Source organism: Lissotriton helveticus, chromosome 2_1 (genome assembly GCF_964261635.1).
Source record: "Lissotriton helveticus chromosome 2_1, aLisHel1.1, whole genome shotgun sequence".
NCBI classification, from domain to species: domain Eukaryota; kingdom Metazoa; phylum Chordata; class Amphibia; order Caudata; family Salamandridae; genus Lissotriton; species Lissotriton helveticus.
Genome location: NC_136059.1, coordinates 781905538 through 781932698, shown reverse-complemented (window position 1 = coordinate 781932698; position 27161 = coordinate 781905538). Strand labels below are relative to the sequence as shown.

Genomic DNA, 27161 nt, shown 5'->3' with positions numbered 1-27161 from the left:
GCCGGACTCAATAATACGGAAAACCTGTACTGGGTCCTACAAGCTAACTCATCTAAAGCCATTGTTGATGTCCCCTTTTGGATGAGGGGGACCAAATTACCCTGGTTGTCGGAAGCACTTGACTCAAAGGTTTTGCTCATGACCCATTCCTCAGACGGGCACATAGAGTAGAAGCAGTTGGCCTAGAGTATGTGTGTCCACTTCTTTGTGTTATGTCTTGAGGACACCCTAAAGGAGGGGGCCGAAACGTGTCAACCATTGTACTGTAAGAAGTTCCTCAACCGTCAAAGATGACGGATACACTGATTAAATCAACTTGGAACCCTTGGGACTGAGCTTCGGAGAACCGTATCTCAAAGTGATGTAAAGTTACGCTATGTTTTGCATTACTTTGCGCCAAGGGGGCGTTTCAGCGGTGGTGCATAGGTGTTCCTATGCAACCTCCTAAAAGATTTGTAAACATTGGTGGACAGGAATTTGCACCAAACTGTCATGAGTCCTCAAGCCAGGCATAACAAGGACAAATACATTAATTTCTCCTTGTTTTTCCAACTTTGCATATGTGCTGCATTGTACAACGCACATACAATGTGGGAAAAACCTTAATCCATAGTTTTTGTATTGGAAGGGGCCCCTTCCATTACAAATCCTATGCTTCAGAATACGCACACACCCTTGCACTATGGCGCAAGGGTGTGTGCATTGGCGTATGGCTGCCACTAATGTGTCAGCAACAGGGGGAGAAAAAAAGCACCATATTTTAGTAGATTTGGTGAATTTTTATGCTCTCCCTTTAATGTAAGGCAGTCCAACAACTTTGGCGCAGCACTGCCTTGTATCAGAATAGTAAATTTGGGCCAGATTCTCACACAATATCACTCACTACCTGTCACTGACTCTCACTTACTTGCACTCACACACATGCTTACACAAAAAACTGCTCACACATACACATGCTCTCTCTCACATGTTCACACTCTCACCGGCAAGTATGCACACAAAATGCATTTAAAACCATTTTGACTTACCACAGCTGCCACCAAAGGTCCCGTTCAAACTAAGGGGGTCATTAGGATAGCGGGCGGATCACCACCGCCCGTATGGCAATTACCCCCCGCCACATTACCATGACGACGGAGACCCCGGCGGACGGACAGACCGTCTGCCGGTTATCCACCCGGTCAAAGAGTCGACCGGGCAGAAAAGCTATTAACATGGTGGCGGTGTCTGGGAGACACCGCCTTCCATATTAGCATATTAGCGGGGACATGCCTTTCCATGACAGCGTTGAGGCAGGCGTTTTTTGCCATTGGGGACCCTTAGCGGACCCCCAGAGATTCTAGGGGGTGAGGGGTGCACATGGGGGTACCTCTGGTACCCCCCTGCAGGTCCATGCACAACATGGCAGGCACCGCGCGGTGCTCCCACGTTGTCCATGGAACTGCACGACATGCCTTCTTGGCATTGCGGCGGGCGGTGCTGAGAGCACCGCCCACTGCAATGTCAAGAATGCAGGATGTGCCCGCCAATGTGGCGGGCGCATCCGAATGTCACCAACGGGACCCCCGTACCAATGGCGGGCGGTCCCATTATACGAATACGAAAGGAGGGCGGACGGACAAAGTCCGCTCGCCATCCTAATGATGCCCTAAGTGTGCTCTATTTCTATCACACGAATAGTGAATAATAAAACATTATGCTCTATTAGTAGAATGAAAAACGAGCAGAAAACAAGGAATGAGGTCCCGCCCCTGGTTTTTTTACACTGACTTTGCCTCCTCTGAGGCTAGGGGTCGCAAAGGTAGTGCCAGGGGTCGCTAGGGGCGAGCCAGATGTCGCAGCTGCGACCCTTGTGACTGTTAAATGATGTCCATGGTCTCCACCTATTTTGTTATTGACACACTTAGCCTGTGTGAAATAAGCAATAGATGTGCAGAATATATAAGATTGAACTTTAAGCACAGTCCTTTAAGCACAGTCCAGTACAGGGAAGCCTGCAGTCCCAAAATACAGTAAAGAGACGTGACTATCAATATAAGACCTAACACCCGTACCCTGAGGTGTGCGATCAATAATAGCTAGCAATCACAATAGCACAACCTGGCACTCCTGCAGAGCCTGCGCTGCCGAACATGCGGCCTTCACACTGGCAGACAGATATATTATTACTCAAGTGAAAGTGAAAGATTATTAGGTGGCGAGCTTGTGATGTTGTTAATACTTACAGCTACCGCCTCCAGGATCTGTTTAACAGCGTCAGCAGCGTCGCGCTCACTGTAATATCCTTTCTCCACGATCCTGCAAAGAGACCCAAGGATGTTACTCACACTGAGTTATGAGGCGCGGTTCTGGCAAGTCTGTGAGGAAGGGGCAGGGGTCGAAGGACAGACATGCAGACACTGCTGGTAGTGTGTCGACAAGCAGCGGAGGCGGAATGGAACGTTCCAGCCCTTGAGTGACGCAGTCAACACACGCCGTCACAACGAACATCTTTCATGAGCTGTGGTAATGAGGGGACGTTGAGTACCCGCACTGGAGATAGAGTAAACACGTTTGTGAGAAGCAGTATAGGTGTAACATATATGTCAACATTTTAGAACAGGAAAGGGAAATGAAATTTCCCCATTGACTTCCATTGAAGCAGAGACACTTTCAGTCAGGAGACAGCCAAAATAAAGCCATTCTTTGCTCCAAAAATCCGGAGTCTCGAGCCTGAATCGTCTATTGGCATCTATGGTTCAAGGAGTCAGGGCACGTGCCTGTGCCCTGACTCCTTGAAGCTCATTGAGCTAGTCTGTCTGTGGGTTATCGCCAGTAATGCTGAATAATGAGGCTACTGTTCAGTTAGGGATTCGGAAAAAGTATGTTTACCAATAAAATAAAAATACAAACTAAATTTACTGAAGCAATCAATCTTCAAAAATTTATTATAATTTGAGCTACTTCAACTATCTGATTTTGTAGCTTTCCACATAATAGATCTGCTGCATTTGCCACATAATCCAATATCTGATGCATGAATTTAACATGTTCAAAACCTTGCTTTTGGCTTAAAACTTATTAAACAAAAAATGCCAAGTGTAGTTCTGGGCTGTGGCTGCGCCATCGCAAAGATTAACAGGCCACCTTTCAGTTGCTGTATTCAGGTGTTTCAATGGTACTAATGAGGTGCAACTTTGCAGAGATGTTACTTAGTAATGGTTGTTAAAATGTCAAAATAATGAAATAATACAGCTACAGATTGTGCTCCATAATTCCACATATTCCACAATTTTGCCTTTTCCTCACAAATAATGTTATCAATCCTTCCACAACATTCCAGTGCCCAGATTATAGTGCAGTCATTTCTTCACTTAAGAACAATATCCTGAATATTTCTACTTCTAACGAAAATAACAGACATGGCAATACTGTCAAAACTGCTGATTGCAATACAATAAAATTAATAACAATAATATGAATCATCGACAAAATAACAATAATAATACAAATAGTAGATGGTAATACTATGGAAGTATGCTGTGGTTTACACCCAGCCAAGTAATAATTAGGGACTTTTTGCAATTTTCAAATGCAGCTTTGTTTGTATACAGGCTGAGCCTGAGGGGACTGCACCATGTGCCAGTCCAATTCTACACGGACAGTTGCACAAGCCAGTTGAGAAGAGTATGCCCGCCTCTCCTTGGGTGGTTTGATTTTTGATCTCTAAAACCACACCTATTCTGTTTGACTGTTGGCTGCTTAGCATCTTTCAAAATTTGAACATATAGTTAGGCCTGAGCATAATTTAAATTACGCTGGAGTAATCAAACTTAGGGGCCTATTACGATTGCGGGTTTTCCGCATCCTCCGGGCCGGCGGAAGCCACTGCCGGCCCGGAGGATGCGGAAAAATCGCAGAGGACCCACCAAAGACCCACCGCAACATTAGGATGGCTGGTGGGTCCTGGTTTCCGTCCGCAGCTTTTCCGCCGCGGTTGGCTTACAACCGCGTCGGAAAAGCTCTAATATGGTAACGGTGTCTCTCAGACACCGTCAGCCATATTAGGATGGGCTGTTAAAAATGCTTTTCCGCGGCGGGTTTTCCGCCGTGGAAAAGCATGTGTAACTTCACTGCGGGGGCCCGTTGCGGGCCCCCTGGGTGAAGGGGGGGTGGGGGGTGCACATGGGGGGTACCTATGGTACCCCCCTGCATGTGTGAGAGCACATTTAGTGCGTTTGAGCGGCTGCTCACACTCTCAATTTGTGTTTTATTTAATTTAGCACTATTTCTTGTAGCAAAATGCATTCTCATGCCTATTTTGGAAAGGAGGAGGCATTTTTGCGCTAAGAAATTGTGCTAAATGCAAAATTACTCTTTTTGCATAATTAAGCGTAATGTCGCTGAATTCTCGGTTAATTCCACGTGATTATTCAACTGAATTACACAAATTATGCCCACCCCTACACAAAATCAAGAACTTTATAATGATTGAGACTGATTTTAGGACACTTGTATTGCTGATTTCATAGAATTAGGAGCTCCTTAACAAAGGTCAAGATCTTGCTGCCTTGACAGTTAATTCATGCCTCATGTAGAGGTATGTCATGATATATGTTGATAGCTATTTATTGCCTGTGTACCACGCTATATATAAATTCTGTCGAGAGCTCAACCTGTATATTTAATTTAGCTGGTAAGTCTGAGGCCAAAACAGCTGTTCAGCTTGGTGTTTTCTCTTCTGTCAAAAGTTTAAGATTGTGCAAGCTGTGTAATATTCCATTTCCACCCTCTTGTGAAAATGGTGGTCCAGTGGTCTAATGCGTCCACTCAAGTAATCTGTGTTGACCTTACTGTCACAGGTTTGGATCCTAGCAGGTTCTTTCAACCTTTCATCCTTCTAATTATGACAAAATGAGTAGAGTTGAGTTGGTTTACAATGAACATCTGCTATTCAGGGACAATATGCACAAGATGTATTATATGACAGCTAATCTACTCAAAAGAGACTTGATGGGAAGCTAGAAGTAAGTGCAAAATAGAAATTCGATTATTTTACCAAGATATTTTGTAATTAGGTTTTTAGCCCATGTCTTTGAGAATTTGTGCTGTACATTCCTATGTTAATCTTGCTGTTCTAGAATTTTCTTTGAGGAAATCCTCCCTCAAATGCCAGTGAGGCAATCAGGCTACATTAGCAAACCATGACACGTATGTGGTCAGTACACTACAGGCAACCATGCACAAGATAATGCCCTACTGGACACACAGATCCAGCCAATTCCGCATATCAGATGGCACTGACAGAGGAATGTCACAGGCCAGCAGCAGGTTGTCACCACATCACAGGAAGCACCAAGGGAACAGTGATGGGCCTCTGTTCTTGGGAGCGTGGTGACATCTGAGTACAGAGGCGATGCGTCTAAAGCAGACCAGAAGATGAACAGCAAGAAAGAGGTTTATTAGATCTGTGTAATTATCCTTTTTTACCTTCTTATCTTTCTATATATTCTAAGATATATAACTTGTAATCTACTTGAAAGGAACAAGATAGGAGCTTGGTTGGCAGTATAAGGTAGTAAGGAAGAGCAAAAATAAGAAGGTCTTTCAGATGCCATGACCAGACCATTTGGTATTAGGGTTTCTGTCAGGTTCTTTGGAAAATGGTATGTCCTAAAACAAGCACTGTTGATCTATTATGTAATTTTGTTTCTATCGAAATACCTCTGTAAAGCACTGCAGATTTTCAGGCACACTTATTAAACTATGATGAATGACAGTAAACCACTGGTAATTTATCTGCTGACTTTATCCAGTGACTGCCACTGTCATGGAGGTGACATGAGCAGCCACTACTAGCACACCACATGAAGCACAGAAGGAGAATAGATATGGCTGCTGAACTCAGGGGAGAGGTGGAACAGATATACGGGAGTAGCAACACCCTGCACGGAAATTTACTGTGTCAACTGTGTGAAACAGCAATGTTCCATTCTAAATTCACCCAGAACCGCCATGGACTATTGGAATACTTCCTTGGTACCCTTTAGTAACTTTCTGTAGTATTGCAGCTAATTTCCTCAAGTAATTGAGTACCTCACCCAATCTGCCTCATGATGTTGGAGTGGCAAAATACGTTCACTTGTTCAGTGCAATTCCACCAGCAATGTTGTTCACAAGTCATCTAGCCAACCATATGTTGAATCCTCTCAGGCAAACCCATTCTAGGCCCTGGAAAGATTTACTACCAATTTCCATTGAAATCAATGGAAACTCCGTGACGAGCTGAGCTCGTCATGAGCGTCGAAGGGGTTAAGGGTTCATTAGAATTGGCAAAGAGAAACATAACAATGCACAAGGTCAAATTATTTTAATGAAGAACAAAGGAAGTGGTCCAGTTGGTACTATCAAATGAAGGGAGGAACCAAGGATGCTTTGGAAGCGGAGACTGGAATATGGGAGTAGTGTTCACGGTGCCAAGTTCTTTTCTGGTAACTGGAAAACATAATATGATATTATGGTGTGTATGACGTCATGTTTTTGAAATGTCCTTTGGGCATTTTAATTAGTGAACTCACTGGGGGTTTATTCAGATTCCCTTTAGGCTTGGAGAGACATAGACCTCTCATGACACCGGTGATTGTGTGGTTTCATGCTATTCAGGATTATTTACATCTAGAACTTCTACAGAGGTTCTGATGCTGACACCTTTCTGGCTACCTTGATTCAATAGGGTTTTCCCTACTTTTAGTTTAGTGCAGGGTTAAGTAGATGTTGCAAATCTTTTCCATTTTTGTGGAGAAGGATCAAAGCCGATCATCTAGTTAACAAATCCTTTTCTGTATTTTTTGTAATGTGTCTACTGAGATCCTTTTATGCTCTTCACTTTTGAGGACCAATATTGTAACATACTTCGCTCTTCTTTTGATAATTTTATACTTTTACAGCATGTTCTTGAGATTGATTTAAGTTAGCCTGGCTTTGAGTTTTTGTGTTATTCTTGAATAATCTTTAATCCATAAGTAACCCCACCTTCCCCAGCGCCCCATTCACCCTTCCCCCCGGGCTGGTGACATTTTATCAATCATAGACAGGTCAAACACAATACCAAAGTTTCTTGATGATATAAATACACATCTCAGATGGTTGACTTGCAATTCTATAACAAATATTATGTAAATCTCTCTATATCCTAAAGTGACAAGTGAAATCTGCGTCATTAAAACCTAACAGCCAGCAAGACCAGCAAGATCATAAACCTTTAAATCTAAATCATGTCATGGTCTGCTTTGATCTCGTATCCACTTGGTTATGGGGGCCCCGATTCTCAAACCTTTTCAGCGTATGTGACTCCCTTTCCGCCTAAATATGGCTTTTTCTAAGTTATAGATCGCTAAAAGCCTGGCAAGCCATTGTTGGAATACAGGTGGACTGGGGTCCAGCCAGGCTGAAGCGATACAAACCTTAAAATTGTCATTGCAATAAAATCCAATTCATGTCCATTTCCCATATATTTGTCTCGGATATTCCTAGTAGGATTACACCTGTGGACAGAATTACCTCGGGTTTAAAAACCTTTGATAGAAATCTACCTCTTTTTTTAGATGTTTTAGCTCATCACAGGTCACAAAGACATAGGCTATATCTGCATTATATAAGGCACATTGTGGGCAGAATGTCCCCTTGTCCACCACCCATTTAGCTAGCTAATCGGGAGAGTAATATAAGAACAAGCAAGTCTTATAAAACCTTGCCTGTAGATGAGATGAAATTGAAATTGGATTGTGCCAAGTCACACGCATGGATAAATGCGTTATCAGATATCCCCGCCTTCATTTCCATTTTTGGGAGTATTTATCCATATCATCAGGCATGACAGAATTAAAGTAGCCATAAATTCTACCGATTGAGATTGCTCTTCCTTTCGAAATTCTTCAAATGGCTTCCATTCTCATAAACCTGGCCCATCCTCCCCTTTTCTGTAAGAGAAAATCTCTCACTTGAAGAAATTTTAAAAAGTCCTTCCGATCAAGATTAAATTCATTTTTCATTTCATGAAAATAACGAAACCCGGAAGGGGGGGGTGGGACCACCTGATCAATCTCGTCACTAATCCATTTTTTCATATGAGAATCTCTAAAAAGCTCTGGCAGATTAAAAATATTAGATAGGGGTGTATAAAAAGATAATCTGTCAATTTCTAAAACTCTATGTGTCTCACTCCATACCTTAAATACACTATAAAGAGTCTTAAATAAACTTTTTTTTATAATATATGTCATTCGATTGTCGCCAAAGACATCCCAAGCCTCTTTCCCCATCATAAGCTCAAATGCCAAAGGCACCACTACCATTTCTGTACAGTAATCGTTCTCACATAGCAGCTCTCGACTATAAATCAGAGTAGAAGCCCAGTAATATCGTTTCGAATTTGGTTAAGCCCATCCCCTCACTCCCTAGGTAAGGAGAGAAACTTGAAGGCTCATCTGGGTCTAGAGTACGAGAAAATACGTTTTCCATTGTTTTAAACCATTGTGTAGAAAACTCTAGAGAAATAGCCCGAAAGAAATATAACAATTTAGGGGGAAAAAACGCATTTTAATTACATTACATCTACCGTCTATGTATGGATGTAAATTGTTTAACCTGATAAGATCTTGTTTGGTTCTACCCAACAGGGGTTCCAAATGATCCTTGACCACATTGTCTAAACAAGCGAATAGTCAAACAGACAGGTATATTGCCTTCTCCACAACCCGGCTATCTGCCATCTTGATTTGTTAATTAATAATGATTTGGGTCGTATCTTTATTCAGGGCTTAGCCGGAGATGTATCCGAAGCATCCGGCTCCTTCTTCAATTGCCTTAATGGCAGAGATTGGATCCAGTGTAACAAGGGCAATATCATCCACATAAGCAGGAGACTTAGTTGCCCAATTTTGTGACCATATTGCTGGAATTTGATCATTGCGTTCCAATCTATGGATGAAAGGATCAATAAAGATCGCAAAAAGCAGAGGAGAGCAGGTGCAGCCTTGCCTAGTTCCTTGTGGGATTGAAAATATTTCAGATAGTACATCATACATCGTAACCCTGGCTGTTGGTTCAACATATAGCATTTTGACGGCCTGAATAAAACCATTGCCAAGTCCAAATCTTGACATTGCAATCCAGAGATACTGTCAGGAGACCCTATCAAAGGCTTTCTCAGCATTCAATAGAGTCCCCTGTTGAATTAGTAATATCAAGCAATGATATAACTCTCCGATATGATCAGTCGTAGATCTACCTGAGATAAATCCATGTTGCTGCAACAAAATGATCTTATGAATTATGGGTGCAAGCTGCATGGCCAGGACTTTTGAATAAATCTGGAGTCACCATTTATCAAAGATATCGGGTGATATGAGCCCAGATCGAGAGGGGATTCATTTTTTTTAAACCACTATTTTGTCTGAAGACCATGAGAAGGGGGTCTCCCACCGTTAAAAATATGTATAAAAAAATGTGCTCATAATCTACCTTTAATTGAGAGGAAAATACGTGGTTAAAATTCCGTTCGGATATAATCCGTTCTAGCGGCTTACCCCCTCGCTAAATTATTTATCCACAATAAGAACTCAACCCATTGCGAGGGAGTATTCGAATTGATCCTCAGTAGCAAACTTCAAATATGGGGCTGAATCAAGATAATCACTAATATAGCTCTATTCTAGCCCGCGTTCTTCTGTATACAGAATTTGATAGTACAGCTGAAACACTTCCCTAATCGACTCTGGGTGAATAATTTGACCTATCTAGAACAGGATCTATGATCTCCCGGTTTATGGTTGGACATTATTTGTTGCCTAGTCCGGATTGCTAGATGATGGCCAATCTGCTCATTAAATTCATAGGCGGCTTCCCTCTGGGTTGTTAGCTTAACCATAGCTTCATTCACCAAGACTTCCGCAATAGGGAACTTGGCAAAAGCCACCCGCTGTTGCTCTACCTCCACATCCCCTTCTCCCCTGAACAGCCGTTACCAGACCCTCTTTGGCCACAGCCAAATTGTCCTGTAAATTCTTAAATATTTGTCTGGTACATTAATTATAATTTAGTGAAAATCTCAGAGTTTCCCCCCAATACCCACCTTCATGGCACCCCAAACCATCTCAATTGAAGTATTCCCTAAATTATCACCCAAAAATAAGGTGATTCATTGCCTCATGTGTGCGCAATATTCGATAATAACGTTTATTCAAAGGTCCATAATCTCGGTTTGACATTAAAAACAGCTACTTCTAATTCTAGGGCGAGTGGATTATGATCTGATAAAATCCGTGGTAGTTTCCCTATACAACAACCAGGCATTAGTGCATTAGATACAAATATGTACTCTAGTCTAGTATGCAACATATGGGGATTGGAAATGAAAGTAAACCCAGGGTCCAGAGGTTTCAGAGAATGCCAGCAGTCAACCAAACCATGAGTTTGACACAGACCCTTCAATGCCTGGAACACATTTGGTCTCCTACCAGAGGAACCCCAACCCTCCTCCAAGGACCAATAACATGGCAGGTTAATATTACAATATCCACAAAAAATAATAGTGAGAGGCCATAAAGAAAGTTCCTTGGAGATTACGTCAAACACACAGTGGTCATCACTATTACTCCCATACAGTGTGCATGGTGTCAATTTCCCTCCTGAGCTCAGCTGACACTCTGTGATAACCCAACGGCCAAACTGATTGGATCATGTCCTTATAAATTGAACCCTGCTTCCTCAGGTCAAAATAGATACACCTGGCACTTTGAACCTTGTGTTGTTGCATTGATTAGCTTATACCCCAATGATTTCAATAAGTGCGGTTGTGTCCCATCAATGTGTGTTTCTTGCAGACTTATAATATTTGCTACAAGCATTTGTAACCCAACAGAAACTTTCTGCCTTTCTTGGGCATCGTTAAGTCCACCAATATTAAAGGTAGCCACTCGGAGTTTGCCCAGAGGTGATTGCTATTTTAACGCACATCATAAAACACAGATATTCTACACTGACCCGAATAGGAGATCTCCAATTCATTTCCAGCTTGATAGTAAAAAGCAAAATTGGGCCATTTCTTTTTATCACCAGCCTGTAAACCCCTCACCTGACCTCTTACCACCCCCTTCGACCACCAAAACCTAGGCAATTAGGCTCAGCCATGAGCCTAAATGAGGACATCTGTAGCCCCTCCACCTCCCTCCCTCCCTCTCTTCACCACCTACCCAATACACTCAACCAATAAGCCCATCACAAACAACAAACTTCTAGGGTATATTCATCCTCATTAGGTCTTAATGTTTACTGCTGAACCTCCCCAGCTAAAATATAATCCCAAAACTTCTGGGCCTGAATTTCTGAAGTAAAACTATGATTCTGGCCCTGGAACACTACTTTCAGCCTGATTGGATTTTGTAGGAAGACCACCACACCTGCTCCTTGAAAGGGGGCAATAAGTTGTCTGAGATGCCATCTCCTCTCTACAGTATCATGAGCAAAGTCAGGTTTGGAGAAAAACAAAATACCCTCAAAACTTCTTTTGGTGTTAGGTCATGCTAAATCATAAACTGCTTGGTGTAAATGAAAGTTAACAAAATAGACCATTCTTGCACGGGGTTGAGGCAGTTCACTGGACAATTGTCTTGACTGTGTCAGGGAAAACCGATGAACACGTTGAACCTCCATGTCCCAGTCCCAGGAGGATAGTTCAGGGAGGAAGCCTTTCAGCAAATGTATTACATACTTCCTTATATCTCTCCCTTCGCAAGATGGCGTTTGAGTGAGGCCACTTCTTACCTCTCTCCCCTCATGATTGAACTCACAGGATTATGGCAGAGATGTACCCGTGATTGTGCGGTGCCTGGATTACCTCAGTGCAAGGACTAAGGAAGCAGAATGCCTTGCCGCTTCCAGTCGCCTGCCTCTCGATCTCTAGAGCAACGACGTGCTCTGCCTCCCCCGTCAGCCCTAGGCTCCTGTACTAGAGGTCTACAATACCCCAGTGCAAGCCTACTAGGGTACACCCTACCGTGTCTGGCAACTAGTTCAAAACAATTGTAGAACCAGACAGTAGTGCACCATTCACACTTTAGTTTCTTTCGGTCCTGATGAAGTGCCACTTGACCCATTAGGGGCTAATGGGGCACGAAACATGTTGACCCACTTCACCTTGACAGCCCTTCAGGAACATTAAATCAGTTTAGGGCACCCACACTGTTTTTAATCAGGCTCGAGCTACCTATACAATAAAACCAGACCAGAGTTGGATTGCTCCTGACCTATTTTATTTCACTTACCTGTGCACTACCTAGCCCTCACACCCGCACGCACCCAACGGCTTCTTCAAAAGATCTCCGACAAAGAGCCCCGTTTACGGCAGCTCGTCTGGCATTGCAGCGCTGGCCCGAAGTGAAGCAAGTCCCAATGATGAAGCATGACATCCTACGGGGTGTGTGAGGGCTTCACAAAGAAATACCTCCCGTTCCCCACACGTCCAGTTAGGAACTGCACACCCCTCTGATACACAGTACCTTCTCGGGGCTAGTGTGCAGGACCTCGAGGAATATAGCTCCCAGTCCCTCTCTTTTTGATGCAATAAAAATGGGAGCACATAATGCTGCTCTTGGACATGTGGCCTACCTTTGTAACCTACAAAGGGGCCTACCTTGGCACAAGCAGTCTGTAGCTGGACTGCGCCAGAAAAGCTGATAATATGTGGTGTAGCATGCATACTGTGTTGATGGGTGCTTTTGTTTACTGCACTGCCTCTGTAGGGTGGGAAGAGTGTCCATAGTCCGGTAGAAATATGCTGCAATTGCGCTGGCACAGCAGTAGCGCCAAAGGAACCAAACATTTGCAGTGGGAGCATACAAAGCCAATCTTTACTGCACAGTAAGTGGTAAATGCTACAAAAAGGCAAAGGCTGGTGCAGTTGAGCTGGGCCTATGCAGTTTTAAAATGTTAAATGCTTGCTGAATCTAGCCAGAGTCTAATCTAAATTTTTGTTTAACCCTCACTATCGCTCAGGTAGAAACCGGAGTGACTGGGCAGCCTGGGACAGCCTTTAGAAACAAAGTAGGTAAACAAATTGCTTACTTAAAGACCCTACACCGTCTAGGACTCACAAAAGGCTAATGAGGCATCCCTTCAAAGGTGGAGCCCTGGGCCAGAGTCTACTTTGCCCATGCCATAAATACTTGTCTGGGTATATTGGTAGGAAATCTGCATGCCTCTTGTGGTGTCTGTGGATGCTTAGATTATCGCCTTGCCATGGTGTGACTGGACAGGATATTGGCAGGAGTGCTTAATTTGCAAAAGAATATGTGTCAGGGCTCTTGTCAGGAGGCCACTGAAGCATGCATCATACATTGCCCCTACCATGCTGCCAATGATAGTAACAACACATTGCAGGCCCCCAAAGCTATACGAATGGCTTAGGTGGCATGCAATAGTCATTTCTAATCTAGATTGAATTATTAATTAACTGTTGTTATGGTCATCTCTAAATTACCTAGACAACACCACATTGTAGCAGACTGTCAAGCGCTTGTGTTGACAATTAAGTGCTGGTGCGAGCACAAGAAACCCCCGGCTCAAATGAAGTGCTGAGTGGGAGAGTTTGTGAGGGTCTGGGCTGAACAGGGTGTGCGTCCCTGGTGAAGCTGTATTTTACTTTCTTGTCTATCTACTTCTTGAATTGTTACTTATTTATCCAAAAAGGAGCCAAGAGAGAACCTGCAGTCTCCAGCGTGTTACTGCAGTGTACAGTTTCATTTGGGTACAACTCCCTTCCTCAATGGTCCCAAAGCGGCCCATTGAACCCTGATAATTGTTGTATTTTACCACCCCTACAGCAATCACAGGCGCCATTCTCTCAGCTTGCACCAGGGCCCACTGCATCTTTTCTACGCTGTTGATTGGTGCACATTTTGCAAACTGGTACAATGTTTGGCTTGGTGCATTTTGCGTCAAATCAGTTTTTTGCCTGAATAACGTCCTAGGCTTAAACACCTCCTGTCATCCCAAAGTTCTATTAGCTCAACTGAAGTGAAAGTGCTTGGTCATTACTAATGCAAGCAAAACCATAAATAAATTGGGCAAAAACTAATGTGGCGAGGGTGCTAGAGGACAAGTCAGTACATTGTGAGAGGAGACCACGAGGGCCAATTCCAAGGTGGGTGGTGAAATAGAGTCCACATTAAAAACGCAGATGTATGTTAATAAGTAGCAGTCCCAGGGGACCTATTAACTAGCCCCTTGCGCCGCCGGTGCCTCACTAAAATGGGGAAAAGTGCCGTACCGGCGGAGAAAGCGGCTTGTAAATAAGCTCCCTGGACTGCCTACAAGTAACCTATAAGCAGGCACGACACCACGGCTGGCCTGCCCGTCATTGCGGTTCCTTTCAGTGCATCTTCCCCGCTGCCCTTGCCCTCATATCGGATGCTGCGTGTTGATTTCCCCGGGTGCGGATTTACGGCGATACTTCCGGCCGCACAGCATTCCTGGCAGGTATTTGATTAGAAAGCAGCTGGCCCTCGCTCCTCTCCGACTGACAGAGCGCATGCATTGCATGATTACAAACTGCAGGCGCTGCTCTCTGAGAGGGCTGGCGGCAGTGAGGCGCTGTCCTCGGGTGAACCCCTTGGAGACTGGGTTGTGTGTACACCAGGCTCGGATCTACGGGGAGCTTTCATCTCAGCAACAAAGTGGCCTCACCCGGGAATAGGCGCTGAAGCCTGACATTGCAAATTGCAATGAAAACTTTCAAATCTGGTGGCAAGAAGGCGAGAATAATAAGGCACCGTGCAGTGCGCTAGGATGCGCTTTTACTGCTTTAAGCAGAGTTCACAGCCCACATTGTACCATGTAGAGCAAGTGTATCTCGGGTTAATCAATATATTTACAATAGAACTAAGGTTGATTAACAAGCAACTAACGGGCAGCCTGGTTAAGAGATTTGGAAATACTGTAAGAAGCACTCATTTTCCTGACAAAGATAGTGGAAATCTATTCTATGGTAAATGCCCTTCCGTAGTCAAAACAATTCTGAAAATATGCTGTTTCGATGTGTCATGTTTGATGTGGTGTCTGTACTCTGTTATGCACCCTTTAATTCGTCTGACATTTCCTTCCCTGACATTACTTCAACCGCACATGTAATTTGTCTGCGTTTATTGAGTTATACTGTTTTAACCCTCCTCTATTTTGGGGTCGTACCTGGTATATTTCCTAAAACCTCAGAGGCGTGTGCATAGCCTTCCTTGGCTTCTGCACAGTAAAGGAAAGCAGACTGGTGCTCCCTATCCCCCTCGATAGGGCTATAGTCAGGTCTTTAAGTGGGATGAAAAAACTGGGCGGTCTCTCAAAGGGGCGTGGCCAATGTAATTAAGGGCGTTGCTTAAAACATGTAAACTAAAAATCTGTTCTTAGCATAGTGTGCCGCTCGACTTGTATTTTGCTGTTTCTATCATTGCATCCAGATATATGATACAACAAGTAACATACCTACAACAATTCAGGACTATTGGCTTGCCAATGGTTGTTAGTTGCATAAGATAAATAAGCAGCAACTATGGCTTGTATATAATATTGAAAAAGCTTCCACTTGACGCCCTGGTGACACCACGACAATGTTGCTGCTCTTGAGTTTAAAAAAGAGAAGGGAAATCCAGAGAGAAAATGACTCTCTTTAAAGGATTCCCCTTCCCCTACAATGCTCAGCTGGCATGACCGCATGCCGTAACTTCTCCACTAGTGAGAAGTGAGCAGTGTGAGCAGCGCAATTCGCGCAAGAAATCACTGTCCACACTTCTTCTAGGAGCAAGAAAGGCCACTTTATTTTAAGACAGGTGCATAATACATTTCTTTAACACATTAATTATTTATTTATTTCATAAAATTCCAATCTGCACAGTATGCCTAAACATCCCTACCTAACTGAACCCGAAACTAACTCTTGCCGAATACCCCCTGGATTCCCCAATGAGCTACCCTTCAGGATGGCCAACCCGCTCCAGGCTGCCCACCCCACTAGCAAAAACCGCCTCCTGAAAGAACCAAGACACCTGTCCTAACAGTGGCAAGGCCCGAAGACCAGAGCAGCGCCTAGAGCACCGCAGAGGAAAAACCTAACTAATAGAAAAAGGGGGAGGGTGGGCGGGGCAAAAAGAACCTCCCTTCCCTTGCCTCCCGCTACGCACTTCCCAACCGCCTGCCTAACCGCCCCTTATAAACTCCCCTAATCAACCTCACCTGCTCTTCCCAGATTGCTCGCGCGAACGCACCCAGGGAAAGACCAGCTCGCGCCTGGCTCTCCCTGGGTCCCCCCTTGATGTGCCTGCTGTCACTGCAGTCCGGGATTAAACCGATAGCCTGTGCCAGGGCACAAAACAGAGCTCGAAAGAGACCCACTTCGAGGCCTCATTTAAAAAACTGCAGGTGGTCAGCGCCTGTGAGACCCGGCCCACTTAAAGCCCTGGCTGTAGTCATAGGAATGTGTGGTTAGGAATCTGTTAGACAAGCCAGCGGAACCCTTGAAGGATATCAATAAGGAACCGTAGCCCAGATACTTATCCAATTATACACGGAAATCTAGGATCGAAATTACGGGTTGGGTAATAATTATCACACCTTTATCCTTTTCGTCGAGGCAGACATTCCGCCGGGGTGCAGCTGAATGTGACGCATGCGCAGATCGGACTTCCCTCGGCCGTCTAACGCACATGCCCAATGTGACTTCGGACAGCCGGGGGCCGTCCGACGCATCGAAAAGGTTAAGGTTTTCTCCTTTTAAATTCCGACAGCCCAAATCAGACAAAAGTTATCGAGGGAAGAGGCCCAGAAAAAAGGCAAGTCATGCAGAAGTTGGTGCGATAAAAACAAATTCTGCATGTTCTGTCCCATCTTCTGATTAAAGCTCAGAATAGGAGCACATATGGTAAATGCCTCACCCTATTCCGAGAAATTCATAATGAGGACCTTGGTATTTTACAAATAATTGTGTTTAGTATAGGTTAAGTGGGCGCATGAGTATCTGAGTGGGCGTGCAAGTGTCTAAGTGGGTCTGTGAGTGGGTGTGTGAGTGTTTGTGTGGGTCTGTGAGTGAGTACATGAGTCTCTGAGTGGTTCTGTGAGTGAGTATATGAATATATGAGTGGGTCTGTGAGGGTGCGTGAGTGAGTGGGTCTGTCTGTGGGTATGTGAGTCTCTTAAAGGGTGTGTGAGTAGATGCGTGAGGCTCTAAGTGGGTTTGTGAGTGGGTGCATGAGTGTATGAGTGGGTCTGTGAATGGATGCGTGAGTGTCTGAGTGGGTCTGCGAGTTGGTGTGTGTCTCTAAGTGGGTTTGTGAGTGGATGCATAAGTGTCTGAGTGGGTCTGTGAGTGGGTGTGTGAGTGTCTAAGTGGGTGCAAGACTCAGAGTGGATCTGTGAGTGGGTGTGTGAGTGTCTGAGTCAGTCTGTGTGTGGGTGTGCGAGTGGCTGAGTGGGTCTGTGAATGGGTACATCAGTCTCTGAGTGGGTGTATGAGTGTCTCATTGGGTATGTGAGTTGGTGCGTGAGTCTCTGAGTGGGTGTGTGAGTGTCTGAGTGCTTTCTATTTTGCCCTCTTCTGCTCTGTTTTGCCTATTCTTGTTTTTTTGCCCTCTGTTTTGCCCTCTTCTGCTCTGTTTTGCGTTTCCTGTTAATTTTTCTAACCCCTGTTTTGCCTTTTTCGCTCGTTTTTCATCCCTCTGCTTTTCCTTACCCTTTCCTGACGTTTTTCTGCCCTTTGTTTTGCCTTTTCTGCTCATCTTTCTGCCCTCTGTTTTGCCTTTTGTGCTTTTTTTTCTTGCCCTTTGTTTTCCCTCTAAAATGTGGGAGGAGGGCCAGCCTCATTTTAATAGGACGGGGGGGCTGTGCAACCGGGTCAGATGTCAGCCCCGGTACCCCATCCCCTGGGGCATATGAAAATTCAATGGGGAGTGGGGTCCCCGGGCCGATTTCAGCCCTGTGGACCGCATCCCCTGGGGGCCAGCCATATTTGAATGGGGGAGATGGCCATGTAGCCCCGGGCCGATTTTTGCCAGGGTCCGGCCATGTTTTCCTAGGTGCCCTGGCGCCTACCCAGGGCACAGAGCATGCTATGGGGCTGCGAGAGAGCCTGCGGTCCCAACCGGCTAACTGGCTCCTTGCTTGGTGGGAGCTGTCAGTTCCTGCCGAGCAAAAGCAAACAGCTATGTCCCAGGGATGGACACCCTGGGACATAGCAGGAGCCGATCCTGGCGGGGTGACCATCCCCAGGGCCATATATGGCTCTAGGAGGGGAGCTGCATGGCACCTCTCCTTTCTAATATTTGGCCCTGGGGAGGTGGTGGTCCCCAGGGGTCCGCGTGGACCTCCTCTTTAATGTTAAATGTAACCCCAGAGAGGTGGTGGTCATTGGGGCTGGGGTGGGCCCGAGCCTCCCCCTTTTCATTTTATTTATAGCCCTGGTGCAGTGGTGGTCCAAGGGGCACAGGGGAGGTCCACACGGTCCCCTCTTTACATTTTACATAAGCCTCAGGGAAATGGTGGTCCCTGCGCCATGGGGGGGTCCACATGCCCCCCTATTAATTTCATTTATAGCCCCAGGGAGGTGGTGGGCATCGGGGCTTGGGGGGGTCCGCACGGCCCCTTCGCACTAACTTTAACATAAGCCCCCAGGAGATGGGGGTCCGGGCATAAAATGTCCATGAATAAGGCCCATGTGCACCCCCCTCTTTTAATGTAATAAGGGAGGCTTGCCCACAGGACCTGACCCACCCAGGGGCTCAATAAAAAAACAAGAGCAGGAGACCACTCTTGATTTTATTTCAATTCTTTCACAAATTGTATGCGATTTTTCTGCAATTTTTTTAAAGTGCTTTTTTGTCCTGGCTAGGTCCCTATGGGGCTCAAAAACTAGAGCAATGGGATCAGGGTATTCCTACCCTGTCCCCTTTTTTCCCCCAATTGTTTTGGGGGGACTCGACTGAAGCTGAGTCCCAAGATGGCTGGCAACACTTCCTAGTTGAAGTGTTAGCAGCCAATCAGTGTTCTGCAGATTTCTGCACAACCTCATTATTATTCATGAAGACTTTGCAATCATAGATATCCAAATTTGGCTTCCCTTTAATTTCTCAAAAACTACACAATGGATTTACACCAAATTTACCTTTCTGCCAAACTCAGTGTCAATCAATCAATCAATCAGGGGTTTATATAGCGTGCTTCTCACCCATGAGGCTCTCAATGCGCTGGCTTGTGTAATTCCGTCCAGCAGTTCGGGCTGTAGTCATAGTCAAAGCTCCTATGATAAACATTATTTTTTGTAAAATACTAACATATACATATCATATGTATCAGGATTATAATCACAATAAAAAAGAACTCAGCAATGATCAAATACAATAAATAGAATGTAACCACAGTCATTGTTCAACACATTCCTATTTGCCTTGTGGGAGGCAGTATGTTAATAGCAATGTTAATGTAGAGCCTACTGCACACATTTGGCACTGCTATAGGCCTTCTGTGTTGTGTTCGGATGGGCAGCATGTCCTCCATGATCTGGTTCCTTTCCTCCTTTACTTACTGAGGTGACCTCTTATACCCTTTTTTCACAAAATGTTCATAGTTTAGGATTAGTAGTGTAAGAACAACCTAACATATTACTTTAATAACATCTAATTCGTTTGATGAATCAACATTTACAGTTAGGACAGGGATAGTGTGAGTCAGAATAATTAAACACAAATGAATGACAAATACATGTATTTAATAAACTATAAATCTAGGATTAGAATTAGCATTAGCATTAGATTGAGCATCAGGTAAGGTCTAGAATTCATCTAATTTAATTTAGGGTAAGAATTCATTTAATATAAGTACATTTACTGTAATTAAAAAATTAAACAAAGTTAAATGTAAGGGCATATTAGGCAATCGCCTAAGTTAGTTTAATTAGATATAATTAGAGATGTGGGCATTGTTAGACTTAGTACTAATTAAAAAACTATTTCAATAAAATGTCATTTCAATGCTTTTAAACTTTTCATATGGTAAGTGTTTGAATAAGATAACATTATTTTAAATAATTAAGAAATACATTTAGTTAAAATTAAGGTTAGATTTAACTAGTTGAAATTTGGGAAATTGTTAACATTATGGTGAAGTTTAGAAAAGGAGCAAATGGAAAGCAAGATAAAGAAATAGCTATTTCACAGTAATGGATAGTTGGAGTAAGCAAAGTTAGAACAATGTAAAGTAGACAAAATAACGATGCAAGGAAGTAAAAATGAGAACTCACGGTTGGTCCAGTATTAGGGATTAGGGAAGTATGAGACAAGATAAAGATACGTGGAAGTAAAAGTGGTCGAATTAAGAACATACAACCCTTGTTGTCAAAGATATCACAACACTCACCATTTTCACTTATAAATCCACACAATTACAATCAAATTATTTCTTCTATTTACCAGCTCCTTCTCACACTCTAGTGTTATTTAGTGCTGATGAATGTGAGCAGTGTCAGGCGAAGAATATGCAACTGTTATCTTTTTGCTAGGCAAACCCATTCACATGTAGCAGGAGTAATGTGTTTAGCCCATAACTTCAAATAAATACTGATAATACCCACCCCATCTCACTGCTGAGAAAGAATATCTGAGGCTTCAGAAGTAGTTGAACATGCCTGAGACATTCCAGGGACGGATGCAAACGTTGTGTATGCCTGGATGGGTTAAAAATGAAGATTCCAGCTCTTTGGGGCATGTACTTACTGTATATATTTCCCTAAAATGCCCACTGTAGTAATCAGGGCCGGACTGGGAACAGCAACCAGCCCTCGCAGATTGCTGCTCAACCAGCCCTGGGAGTGGGAGATGGAGGGGGGTGCTAGTAAGAAGCACTGCTCTTGCTTTTGTTACAGGGGACCGATATCGCAGGACTGCTGCAAAACAGGCCCCCAGTGAAAAAAGCACCCCTACTGCCACAAAACCGGCCCCACCCCTCCAGCCCACCGGGGAAACACCGGGTGCCCGCTACGGCCAGTCCGGCCCTAGTAGCAATTCATATTTTTTATGTCGCCTCCCTAGATTTTTTGCCTTTTTATGAACTGATTTTTGACTGGTATCATAACTCTGCACTTTGGCACTGCCATTCAGTGTTGCAATGCATGTGCTCTTTTTCTGTACAAATATAACGTAAAATAGGTTATACGCTGTTGGAGTATTTAACTTTCCAGAAAGGCATTGGCAAATAGGTGCATTAAAAATCCTGAGTAGCATGGTTGTTAAACTTTACAGCTCGCGCATTGTATATCAGTACTGCCCACATTTATGACTTAAATATATGGCTCCATGCCACACCATTCACTTGGCAGAGAAAAGTTTCCTTTGGAGAGGCCAAGGCTATGTGCTTGCCTATGGGGGCTAAGGAAATGTGCTGAGTGGGACCACTAAAAAGAATGGGCTTTCAACACCACATAATAACTCAGGGCATATTACTAACAAAGTGGCGAAGAGAGGTGTTAGCCGCCTTGGCTTAGCGCCTCTCTTTGCCACTTCCGAAACGCTAGGCTGCACCATATTACTAAGGATATGGTGCAGCCTAGCGTTTCCCCCTGCGAAGGCGATAAGTTTTACAACTTAACGGCAGCGCAGGCAGGGAAGGTTTGTTTATGTACAGGAAGGTGTTCCTTCCTGCACATAAACAAAGCATAAATGCCATTTTGTAACTTACATGTGTGCTGCTTCATGCAGCACACATGTAATTTACAAATTGGCATTTTTAAAAAGAGGTTTGTTTATGTACAGGAAGGGACACCTTCCTGTACATAAACAAACCTTGCCATTTGCAAAAATGAGGAGAAATTAAGCATTTCTTCTCGTTTCGCCACCTTAAGAACAGGTCTTTCCTGTTCTTAAATTCGGCGCTGCCACCTATTACCGCCTCTCTTGATAATAGGTGGCAGCGTCGAAGTGAATGGGTGTTGCGGTGGAACGCCCACCGCAACACCCACTGCACACCGATCCACTCTGGAACTAGACTAGCTTTACTAACACAAAATGTGCAATGCCAAAGAGCCACAAATTACAAATGGGACAATGAAGACCACGTCCTTCAGAGTTTCCACGTAAGAAAAAACCTATGAAACCGCATAGCTGGTCACATCGCAAACTTAATAAGGGTCCTTGAGCTCATCAAGCTGGGCTGTTTCAGTGTAATGCATGTAGACCTCTTTATTAAAAAAACAAAAAACTAGCCACAGAAAGGCAGCCAAACTAATACTGAGATGAAGGAAATGACACGTGGCAAAACCTTCTCCCAAGTTCACAGCTAACTACACCTTCAAATTTCAGAAGCTGGGTGCAAATACTTATTCATAGAGAGGCAGATTCCTCCAATGTAAGTTTCAAAAAGCCTGGAACAGCCTTCCATCTATAATATTATGGGGCACACTGGGCAGGCACTGGTTCTACCTTTTGTGGTTAAGGTGGAATAGCAATAACCTAAAGCAAGGCTTATTGGGGTAAGGCACAGTCTGATAAAAAACAGAATGCCATCCTGGGTGACAGAATACCAGGTTGTAGGACATTACGTCTTCTATAGGGCATCGCAGGGCCTCCAGATGTGTCCTATCTGCCCCATTACATGGAAAGTACTTCACTAAACATACCAGATACCCAGGGCACTTTGATTGCCCTCTGCTGAGCAGAATTTTATTTTATTATTTTTATTCTGTTATGTTTTGATTTTGGAATATTTGCATAACACGTACAAAGTCCAGGAGCCTCAAAGCACTTTAAAAGAATAAAACAGAGACAAAACCTAAATGTGTGACAGTAAAGGACAACAATATGGTGCAGTCAACATATAAGGGTTAGTATAAACAACAAGGGTATGCAGTTCCTAATTAGTGATGTAGGCGGAGGTAAGTGATCTCACAAGTGAACCCTAGTGTGTGGATATTAACAAGGGCAGGAGAAGGGATTCCTCCTTTTCGGAAAAGAGACCCTCAAACAGCAACAAGCAGTTGTCTTGCTTGATCATTGGGTCGGCTTCTACTCGGGTCGGCGCTGCAATACCCGATCAGGCGCCCGTGACAGGGCCTACTTTGCCGAGATCTTTTATTCCTTAAGCCGTTGGATGCAGTGCGTGTGAAGGCCCTAGTGTACGATAAGAGTGTAGGTGGTGATACTGTGTATGACTGTGAATTTAAAACAGGGGTTAGTGATCCACTCAGAATAATTTTAATGAATTGTGGTCACTACCCTTGTTAAAACTAAAAGGACGCACACTCCCACTCTAAGGTATGCGGGAATATGTGCTGGTGTAATAAGTCAACATGTTTCTTGCCTTTTATCTATTGATGGCAATTCCTTAGGACCAGAAATTGATCTACCTACACTTTTTGGTGATGGTCAGGGCCTCAGTGAAGTACATATATGACCACCCGTACAGCACCCTAAAAAGTGGTACTGGCTGATCTATATCCCAACCTGCAAAAGAAAACAAAATATGACAATAATTAGATATCATATCTGACTGGTATCTATATGTGACATGCACCCTTAAACACACGTGGTGTAAAGCACACGTGCAGAACACAGGTGAGCTGTGGCATGCATGATCTGTGATCTGTGTATTGTTTAAAACACATTAAAAACACCTTAAAAGTTAGCAGAAAAATGCAACACATGTAATCGTAGAGTAGAGTAGCACCAGTAAGCATCTTTGGTAAACTCATACTGTTCGAGTCATGGGGAAAACGACATTGTGTGCTGGTAGAGGCAGACACTATAGTATAGTGTCCTGGTAGATAAAGACAAAGGTAAAGACAAGACTGTGAAACCAGAGTCTCAAGTTGGTACTTAATTGGCATCGCCATTACCAAGGCACCCTCTAGTGGTGCCCGAGGCCTACCCCAGGCCTGGGTAGGCGGGGGCAAGAGGGTACAAGTAAAACCTCCATCAGTCAATGCGCAGCGGGCGGAATGTTGACCGCAAGGAGCCAGCTGCCTCAGTTAGGCCGGCGGCGTCCCCTAAACCAATCGAGATTAGTAATAGGAGAGCTGCCCGCACATCCTGGGCGAGGCTTGCCTTAGTTTCAACAAGATCCCCCACATTGTACTGTACAACAGGACCGTACACAGAGAACGCTCACTCTCCATTGAGTGGCAGCAAGAGTGCACATGAAGGAACCAGGCATGCAACTGTAAATGTCACAGACACAGCGGGTCAACCTGTTACCAGCGCTGTTAGCTCAATGGGTCCAGTTGCCGAAATTTGTGGCGGTCTCAAGTCTCAAGTTGGTACTTAATTGGCACCGCCATTACCAAGGTACCCTCTAGTGGTGCCCGAGGCCTACCCCAGGCCTGGGTAGGCGGGGGCAAGAGGGTACAAGTAAAACCTCCATCAGTCAATGCGCAGCGGGCAGAATGTTGAACGCAAGGAGCCAGCTGCCTCAGTTAGGCCGGCGGCGTCCCCTAAACCAATCGAGATTAGTAATAGGAGAGCTGCCCGCACATCCTGGGCGAGGCTTGCCTTAGTTTCAACAAGATCCCCCACATTGTACTGTACAACAGGACCGTACACAGAGAACGCTCACTCTCCATTGAGTGGCAGCAAGAGTGCACATGAAGGAACCAGGCATGCAACTGTAAATGTCACAGACACAGCGGGTCAACCTGTTACCAGCGCTGTTAGCTCAATGGGTCCAGTTGCCGAAATTTGTGGCGGTCTCGAGGATTACAAACTACCCCGTCACCCTCTATGCCTGGGGAGTAGCAAAGGGGCTGTGGGCGCTTGTAAGTGCTTACAGTTAAGGCGTGGTGGACCTTCCTTATCCCTACCCCCGTGCTCTACCAGACCGGGTCGCTCAGCACATATGGAGGCTTAAGCTGTTATACCTGACTGGAGCCGGCAAAAGGGTGTGGTACTTCTGGAACTACCGGAAGCTGTAAGACTTGCAGGGTAGAACGCTAACCCAGTACGCAGGCGCCATGTTGGGTTTTGTCCCGTGCAAAAGACGGAGAACCGAAGTAGTAGATCATTACAGGGGCTATTGGTTTCCCAGTCCAATCTAACGGCTGTCCCTACGGAAATGGTAAGGTTTATGCAGGTGTGGCTATATACTGTCCCTGAGTCAGTATCAAATCAGGAATCACCATGTGCTGTGTAATGGGACTGAGGGTGTTCGCATAGGGGGGACCCATGGATGCGCCTTTAGAACACCGGCTCATGTGGTTGTCAGTTACCCATTTAAAGTACCGTGGCAATGATTTGTGGGATAAGGGCAGACGGTGTCTGTGGAAAGTTAGCACTGACTAGGTCCCGGTAGGGTGAACAACCGTTACAACGAAACTTTTACAACGCACTACCATTACAACGCGGTCATTACAACGCAAACCATTACAACGCAATGCGCTGGGGTGCGCTCTAGGATAGGGAATACGTTTAATTTTCTATCCAACACCTTCCCTAGTGTCCACGGGGACTGGAGTTGGAATAGAAAATTAAACTTATCACTATCCAGCACCTATAAAGGTTTGCGATGTAAAAACTGCGTTGTAGAGGCAGGCGTTGTAATAGCCTGCGTTGTAACGTCATACATCCTCCCGGTAGACTAGAGATGGTCTGTCTATACTTGTGTAGTTGTAGAAAGAATAGTCCTGGCAGTGGGTGGGTGAAAGATGGTGGTGGGGATGATGTTCTTAGCCCGTAGAGAGGTCACCCATGATTTTCTAGGGTGTTAATTCGGTGTATCATTATTGTGACACTACCAGATAGGTCCTAGTAATTGAGCACTCCTATAAGCGGTCTCTACACTCGTGTGGTGTGCTCCTGCTCTGGTTGTGGTGGGAGAGTTCAGCGGTGATTGCATAGAGTGACGACTCAATTATTTATTCTGATTATGTCAAAAGGCTCCAGGGTATATCTTCATTGAGACCAGGCTTGTCGGTGGACAGTCGCAGGACCCATATTCGTTCTAGGCAGAACAATGCCTTCTTAGACATGCCCGGGTGCCCTTCAAGTACACCCCATTCAAATGAGTCGTGTGCATGGCATTGTTCATGGTAGTGTGCAGTCCTTGGTTCTGTGGCATTTGAAATTGCTTTTGTGTTCCATCATGCGCACCTTATCCTGTCTCGTCGTCATTCCTATGTACAGGAGACCACAAGGGCCGATCAGTATGTAAATACAATTGGATGAATTGCAGTTTGTGTGTGTCATGATAACCCAAGTAGTCCCATTCGGGAGTGGCAGTTCTTTCGTGATCTTAGTTTGGGGGCAAAAAATAAAACAAAAACAGAAAAAACGTATAAGGGTTGTCAGATAGAACATCCAATTTAGATAAGATAGTAAAGATGCTAACTGGTTGTGTCCACAAGCTGGGTACAGTCAGTTGATGACTATAGAGGTGGTTACATTAAGCCGGGGTTGGTGGTGGAGCCAATGGCAGAGCATGACAGGGTCAGAAAATATTCCCAAGCACCAAATCAAAAGTGGCTCCCATTAGCGAATCAGCGGAAAAAGTGGCCCTTATTTTCAAATCAGGGCGGTTGTAAACTTGTTAAATAGCATAATATTTAGAGTCCACATGAGAATATTTGCAAGGACAGCGTACATCAGAGTAAGTTCATAGTCTGAGAAAATGTTATCCGCAAGGAAAGAGAGCGAGTTGCTCACTTTGCAAAAAGACGAACAATAAAGAGAGCATCAAGTGCATGGGAAATGCACAATAATCGAAGTGACATACACCAGCCAGCCATCAAAGCTTAGCAAGTGAGTCACGTACTTGGAGGGAGGGAGGCGTGAAGTAGCGACTACGAAGAGAAAATTTTAGATCTTTTTTGAAAGCAGGCAGGGAGATAATACTTTGGATGGCAGGAGGGAGTGAGTACTACACCTTTAACACACATTCAAAGAAAGATTAGCCGCCGGGAAGGATTTTGTTAAAGACTAGAGGTTCCAGGAGCAGGGAGTCCAACCAAGCTGCAGAATTGTTGGATCCTAAGGGAGAATTTCATTCCAGCATTTGTGGGAGCTTTTCATACATCCAGTGTTTGAAATGAGTCAATATTATCGGGTACTGAGTACCTGCACCTCTGAAAGAGACAATACCAGAGCTGCAGTACATTTATGACTTTTGCATCC

The 27161-nt window shown here is 44.5% G+C and overlaps 1 protein-coding gene across 1 annotated transcript in view; it reads right to left on the bottom strand.

Moving 5' to 3' along the window:
• CAMK4 (calcium/calmodulin dependent protein kinase IV) overlaps positions 1-27161 on the bottom strand; it is a 1079259-nt gene that overhangs the window by 261089 nt on the left and 791009 nt on the right. Inside the window, exon 5 of the mRNA XM_078677356.1 lies at positions 2226-2298. Coding sequence (XP_078533482.1) covers positions 2226-2298 — 73 coding nt within the window. The remainder of the gene's footprint in view (positions 1-2225; positions 2299-27161) is intronic.